Genomic DNA, 7,760 nt, shown 5'->3' with positions numbered 1-7,760 from the left:
TTTTTTCGGCAAACTTTGTCTGAGAGGTAACAAATTGAAGAGGGTGAAACGTCACTGGTTCTTCGGCATAAGAAATATAGGCGCACAATTATTTCTAGATGAAAATTTGATCACCGTTATAGAGCCAAAAGCCTTTCGCAGTCTTGAGCTCTTATTCATATTGAGCTTGGAACGCAATCCATTGACGATCTTGTGGGGGTCTTGGCTACGGGGGTTAGTGCGACCCGCAACGCTGTTTTGGGAAGGAACCAAACTACGTTGTACCTGTGCAAATAGTTGGTTCGCAACCCATGGCAGGACTTACTTTACTCTAATCCCTGATAGTTTACCCTGCCACCACCCACTGGAGATGGAAGGCGAAGACATCTCTATTCCCACAAATGACTTGCCATGCCCCTCGCCAGTGGTGAAGATTACGCAGGACATTGATGATCATGATCTACAGTTTCGGTGCCAGGCGACTTATGAGGAAGAGAGCAGTGTCTTCTGGGTCCTACCAGATAACACTACTATTGTGTTGCCGGGTTTAGGTGAGGACGAAAGAAACGCCAACCTGACATCTCAGCACTTCAACATTTCATTCCAACACGACATAAGTGCTTGTGGATGGACATGGGCGACGCCGTCCCGTGTAACTACAAATTGCTCACACAATCAGACAGCTCCAAACTATGCCGTCAGGATGGTGTCTGTATTAGTTGTAGCTGAATCAGTTGCCGGACAGTGGCAAGGGAGTTCTATCCGATGCGGTGTAAAGTCGTTCACTAGCACTCTCGAAGCTGGAATGCTTGTCCCAGACAATTTCAGTGCCCCGCATGTGTTACACAAACTGGCCACCTCTGAGAGAAGTAGCACGAGTACGCCCACTTATTCAACAGTCGTCAACACTAAAGCCCACACACACCCCTTCATAGTATTTCTTCCTACGAGAGTTCAGACATATCTGAATCTAAACTGGTACGTTTTTGTTCCCCTGTGTACAGTACCGATTCTTGTCCTCTTCGCAGTCTGTATTGCTCTACGGAATAAACGGAATGTCTACAGGGAGGAACACGCGATGGCCGAATTGCGAAGTAACAACCAACCGGACAATGCCCCCCAAAATCAGGCTGAAGTAGCTACCACGGATGGCACTTCAATTGACCCATATTACTCAACGATAAAGGATGAAGACGTCGACGAAACTCTTAGCCCGTACGGGATAGCCAAGGCAGGTGCCCAGTACGGTCGTGGGAAGAAAAGGTCGCGTAGTGTTAGAGAGAACACTGTCGCCGGTCCGAAATCCAGGTCAGAACAGTGCAAATGTTACAATCAGAGAGATAGTGAAGATATTACCCACGACAATGATACTGAAGAGCGGGACGCTTCATAGAATTCTTCGTGGGGCAGTAGGGCCTATTAGAACGGGTCAAAGGCAGTTGGAAGAAGAAGGGAGAACTTTATAACAGGCCTGAGACTCAGCACTGTATCTGTTGTGATCAGAGAACTAGACGACACACTTCCCCCGAATAGGAATACTTACAGGATTTAAAAACAAACAAAAAATTATGTAGGCACAACGATGCAGCAGCTATTATAGTCTATAGTCTATATAGTCAACAATATCAGACAACATTACAGTACGTACGTATGGTCTTGTGCAGTTTAGACTGTCATTTCAGATTACAAGATCTTTGTCAACCTTCTTAACACTCTCACGTGTCAAAATAGTTGCTCTAAGGATGCACGTTTGTTTGGTCCATGATGCTTGTTGACTTAGATCCATTATTCATACAATCATTTAACTCGCAAACAGTGGGTTTTAATCATGTACATATTTAATATCTACGTCACTACCAAAAATGACGTATTTGCAAATTTGTAAGGACATAGGCGACATTTGGACGAGCAATTTAGTCTGGTGGGAGAAGTCTAGGGTTAGACATGTCTTTTTCAGTATTTACTACAGGATTCAGACAAATGTATGAAAGTAAACCATCTAGTGGTCGTATCAGATATGTGAATCGGATATCCATAAAGGTTAGTTTATTGGAAAACTTACGTGCCTGAGCAGTACTTGCAGGTGTAAACAACATGTGTGAAAAAGTACTATGATATAAGACACGAAGTCCAACTTTGTATTACATTTTAGTCAGTAACACATGTGTAGTTTTGTTGGGTTTAACTTTTTCTTTTGAGGCAGTGGAATAATTTACTCACTTCATCTAATGGAATGCTATGTCAGGTCTTTGATTTCAGATGCAATGGGAAAATGGTGTGTACAAATATGGGGATGACTTGAACATGAATAAAGTCATAACCTGACGACCTAGAAACGCAACGTGTCTAGAACTGAAAGTTTGTATCAGCATTAGCACTATTACGATATATATCCAGATTGGCAACTGCCCGTAAGTTAATTCAAACCCTCTAATATGTGTAGATTTAAATAAATATAAATCTAATGTAACAAAAGAAATGCCCGCTGAATCTGATTTCTTTGAGATCTGTGTAGATTTATTTGATATGAGAAAATTCAATCCACATTCTGTTCTTTCTACTCTTTTTTAAAGTAGTTGATGGTCTGAACTGATTAGTATAAGGTTGAAAAATAATAATTTCTTATTTGGAAATATTATAAAGATCTACTGTGTGGGTGTATCTAAAAGGTCTGTGATATGTTGTCCTGGATTCATAATTCATACATTTCGTAAAGACAGGGCTGCGTATTTTGAAATCTATGCATTCTTTGTGTCCCAGCTTTGCAGATCGGCGGAATACCCGTATATATGCTGGCGTGTTTTTTTTCGCACAGACAAAGAGACTACGAGTACTTGGTACGACCTTGTCAGGCATACTACAAAGTCCGACCTTCGCGATCTTCGGAAACAGCCTGAGGTAAAACTATTCACAGAATCAATAGTTATAGATTTTTGCACTGAAATACTGTGCGTGCACTTTGACGCAATGCTCTATAGCAGCAAACGCACTTCTAAGTTTTAAACATGTTCACCTAAAACAAGTAACAATTTCCTTAGTCAGTACGCAGTCAATTCCTCAAAAGCAGTTGTAATGCATTTTGCGACCTCTGGGCATTTTGGATATGAACAAAATATTTCAGAAAATTTCAACAAAATTCAAAACAGAACATGACTTACAATTTGATGGCAGTGGGAAACCACATGGACATAAAATGCTCTTTTCAAGGATGACATGTTTTCGTTTCAAGGCAAGGAAAGGCGACCAATGAAGATGCATCTTGAGAGCACTCCATTGTGCTTTTGCAACATTGTAGTATTTGTGTAAGATAGTTGTTTTGGGTATAGGCATTATACACCACGCTTGTATGCATGTATGTATATCGTTCTTAATGTTTTATTCTTATCCCTTTCTACAGGACACCTACTGTAGTCATCTACCGGTAGCAGACAGTTGATACATATTTAAAAGTCGGGCACCTTTCAGTTGTTGTCCATTTCAAAACATTGATATAAGGCATCTACTGTCCCATACTGGGAAATATTCTGTATCAGAATTGGTACAAGAGAAGCCCCATTATTACCACCAGAAATTGGCACAACTATCATACAAAGACTGTGAAACGCCGATTGAATAGGGAATATTTCAGATCATCGTGCAATATGACTACATCTGCAATGAGCACTAGAGCTGTTATCGTGATTTTGTCAGTGTATCTAACATTTCCAAGAGGTGTTGTGTCTCCCCGGGTTCATACTAACTGCCAAGGCTTTCGAAGAGGTGCCTGCAAAGATACGACCTGTCCTGACATCGTCAATCCAGCAGACACCATGTACCGTAGATGTATCGTTTGTAGTATGTCAGGATTCAAGGATTTCAAGTCACTTGCTTGTGCCATTCCACCCACTACCTTGTCGCTTAAACTCACTGAAACAGCATCAACCGATCTTTCTGTTTATTTGGGCCCAGGTGATACCCTACAAAACATTCGCTTTTTAGACATTCGTGGGCCGAACCTGACGAGACTGGCAACATCGGGTCTGGTGAGGTTCAAACACTTAGAGCGGTTGCAAATTCGCCAGACATCATTGAGCTATTTAGCTCGTGGTGGGTTCATTGGTTTGAGTAATGTGTTTCACTTAAACGCATCATCTAATCATATTTCCTCAATTCATCGTGGAGCTTTTCAGGGCCTGGTTCGCACCTCTAGGCTTTACCTTTCATACAACAAACTGGAGAAGGTTGAGCAACATTATTTCGAAAAATTGCCAATGTTGCTAATGCTGGACCTGTCTTACAACAAGATAGAGATCATCAAGAAAGGCGCTTTTCAAAACAGGTCTTTGAGCGTACTTTGTCTGAGGGGTAACAAATTGAAGAGGGTGGAAAGTGAGTGGTTCTTCGGCACAAGACGCATGACCAGGTTAGCTCTAGATGAAAATATGATAACCGTTATGGAGTCAGAAGTCTTTCGTAGTCTTGAGGGCTTATCTGTATTAGACTTGAAAGAAAACCCGTTGACGGTTCTGTGGGAGTCTTGGCTACGAGGATTGAAAGGAAAACTGTTGCTGTTTTGGGAAGGAACTAAACTACGCTGTACCTGTGCAAATCGTTGGTTCGCAACCCGTGGCAGGACTTACTTTTCTCTAATCCCATCTAGTTTACCCTGCTACTACCCACTGGAGATGGTGGGCGAAGACATCTTCTCTATTCCCACAAATGACTTGCCATGCCCCTCACCAGTGGTGAAGATTACGCAGGACATTGATGATCATGATTTACAGTTTCGGTGCCAGGCGACGTGGGAAGAAGAAGAGAGCAGTGTCTTCTGGGTCCTACCAGATAACACTACTATTGTGTTGCCGGATTTAGGTGAGGATGAGCGAAACGCCAACCTGACATCTCAGCACTTCAACATTTCATTCCAACACGACATAAGTGCTTGTGGATGGACATGGGAGACGCCGTCCCGTGTAACTACAAATTGCTTACACAATCAGACAGCTCCAACCTATGCGGTCAGGGCGGTGTCTATATTAGTTGTAGCTGGAGCAGTTGCCGGACAGTGGCAAGGGAGATCTATCCGATGCGGTGTAAAGTCGTCCACTGGCACTCTCGAAGCTGGAATGCTTCTCCCAGACAATTTCAGTGCCCCGCATGTGTTACACAAGCTGGTCACATCTGAGAGAAGTAGCACAAGTACGCCCACTCATTCAACAGTCGTCAACACCAAAGCCCACACACACCCCATCATAGTATTTCTTCCTACGAGAGTTCAGACATATCTGAATCTAAACTGGTACCTTTTTGTTCCCTTGTGTATCGTACCGATTCTTGTCCTCTTCGTAGTCTGTATTGCTCTACGGAATAAACAGAATGTCTACAGGGAGGAACACGCGATGGACGAATTGCGAAGTAACAACCAACCGGACAATGCCCCCCAAAATCAGGCTGAAGTAGCTACCACGGATGGCACTTCTATTGACCCATATTACTCAACGATAAAGGATGAAGACGCCAACGAAACTGTTAGCCCGTACGGGATAGCCAAGGCAGGTGCCCAGTACGGCCGTGGGAAGAAAAGGTCGCGTAGTGTTAGAGAGAATACTGTCGCCGGTCCGAAATCCAGGTCAGAACAGTGCAAATGTTACAATCAGAGAGATGGAGAAGATACTACCCACGAGAATTAGGATAATGAAGAGAGGGACGCTTCGACGAGTCTTGAATTTGTCAGTGACTACTAGGATAGGTCAAATGTAGTTGGAACTTAGTACTGGGTGATCTTGCAAAGGTTTATAATGTGTGCGTGTCTGTGTAAAGCTGTTCATCCATTTTCAGCCTTGTTTAACATCCAAGTATTTTTCCTGCTTAAAAATGACATGCATCTTCAGTAATTTACTCACCTGGAATCCATAGTTAAGGTGAGCATCATTCCTATCATCTCCTCACATGAGTCTACATATAGTTCTATTAGTTCCTGATGATCTGTATTAAACTAAATTTTTTGAATTTGGTTGATTTTGTAAAAATGAAAATGTGTTCTTTTGGAAGATAATACTGGCCTCTGCTTTTGAAACTGCGTTTAAATAAATTGGGGCATTGGTGTGAACAAAGACGGGAATGACTTAAAGTGAGCATACATTACATTTTAACCGGACGACACAGAAACGCGGTGTCAAGAACGTTAACAGAGAGTTTGCAAATTGTATATTTGGAGTTAATTATCATAATACGTGCAGTTTTTAGTTGATATGAAAACTTTCAAACCATATTCTGTCATACTTTTTTTCTGTTATGTAACTGATTGTCTGTAAAACTCTATCATTTGAAAATACATGTATAGAAAATGGGTCACTGTGTACGTGTATCAGGAGATGTCTGTGATATGTTGACCTAGATTCATAATTCATACATTACGAAAGGACAGTACGCGTTTTTTTTTAATTTATGCATTCTTTGTGTCCCAGCTTTGCATAGAGGCAGGACTCCCGTACGCTTTCACACAGACCGCATCAAAGTGTCTACCAGTACTTCTCTGACGGTACGATATCCCCGGGCATCCTCAAAGTTCGACCCTCGATCTTCGAAAGCAGCCTGAGGTAAAACTATTCAGAAAACCAATAGTTTCACATTTCTATCGAATTGATCTGTTTGAGACTGTTTTTTTGTACCATATAAGTACATACATACAAAAGCCTGTAAGCAGCCATAATTGGCTGAATTATGATTTTGTATCATTTGATGCAATGTTCCGAAGGAAACACTTCTGCTATGTTTCAATCATGTCCACTTTAAAGGAGTAGTAATTCCATTCTGCTGCCCAATTCATGTGAATGACCTAATTCTTTATGCTCAACTGGAGTTATATTGAACCATACATCTGAAAGAAGACAGTTCTGACAATTGTATGTGTACTAGAAGTGTGCGTATACGGGTAATACGGAGATGCAGTACGGATAAAATGTGTGTAGCTACATGAATTTGTGACCAGAGATATTTGCAAATAGGAAGGCCTTTCTTATAACAACATACTAGGTCAAATTCACAGCAGGAAAATGCATCAGTGTTACATGTACCGTTGCGAACTATAGAAATGGGCACAAACTACGTAGCATATACTAGGCATATGCATATGTTTAACATAGCGTTTTTACTGAACCTAACGGATATCAAAGGCTATGTAACTCTAAAAGTACAGAACATGAAAGACAATTAGTTGCAATGGAAAACTACACGGGGGACAAGGACATGTCAACGTGGAGGACAAGGAAATGAAATTCTTCCATGTTTTTTTCAAGGACGACTTGCATATTTTAATTTTCCTTTTTCTCTCGTCCTTTTGCGACACTGTATCATTTGTGTCATATTTTAACTTAAGATAGTTGTTTAGGGTATGAGAGCTTTGAAACCATGTATGCATCATATTTACTGTTTCATTTTCATCCCTTTCTATAGGACGACTGGCGCGAGCAAAAATTCCAAGAACTTCAACGAGCTTTAAAAGTCCTACACTTTTCAGTCGTTGTCTTTTTAACACTTTCATACGAAAAATCTCTCTCATAATTATTACCTCTAAGAGATTTCAGCAGAAATTGATACAACAACCATTCACCGTAAAGCCCAAAATGGCCACATTTGGAATCGCTGTTTTGTTGATATATCTAACATTTCTAAGAGGGGTCCTCTCTTCGCCGCGGATTCATACTAACATCGGATGCCAAAGCTTTCAACCAGATGCATGCAAAAATACGACGTGTCCAGACATCCCTGGTATTACTGTACAGAACAGTAAGGGCAGTGAA

The 7,760-nt window shown here is 41.4% G+C and overlaps 2 protein-coding genes across 2 annotated transcripts; both read left to right on the top strand.

The window, feature by feature from the left end:
• Window positions 1–324: 324 nt before the first annotated feature.
• LOC109461642 lies at window positions 325–3,404 on the top strand (the record flags this gene model as incomplete). Its single annotated transcript, XM_019758023.1, has 2 exons — window positions 325–1,287; window positions 3,377–3,404. Coding segments are annotated over 2 exons (991 nt in total), but the record flags the coding sequence as incomplete, so codon positions are not given.
• A 411-nt stretch (window positions 3,405–3,815) lies between these two features.
• Window positions 3,816–5,587, top strand: LOC109461641 (leucine-rich repeats and immunoglobulin-like domains protein 3; the record flags this gene model as incomplete). The annotated part of the gene is made up of 1 exon (XM_019758022.1): window positions 3,816–5,587. A coding segment is annotated over exon 1 (1,772 nt), but the record flags the coding sequence as incomplete, so codon positions are not given.
• Between the last annotated feature and the right edge of the window lie 2,173 nt (window positions 5,588–7,760).

Source organism: Branchiostoma belcheri, unplaced genomic scaffold (assembly GCF_001625305.1).
Source record: "Branchiostoma belcheri isolate BF01 breed outbred unplaced genomic scaffold, Haploidv18h27 scaffold944, whole genome shotgun sequence".
In the NCBI taxonomy this organism is placed as follows: Eukaryota; Metazoa; Chordata; class Leptocardii; order Amphioxiformes; family Branchiostomatidae; genus Branchiostoma; species Branchiostoma belcheri.
This window is presented reverse-complemented; position numbering and strand designations above follow the sequence as displayed.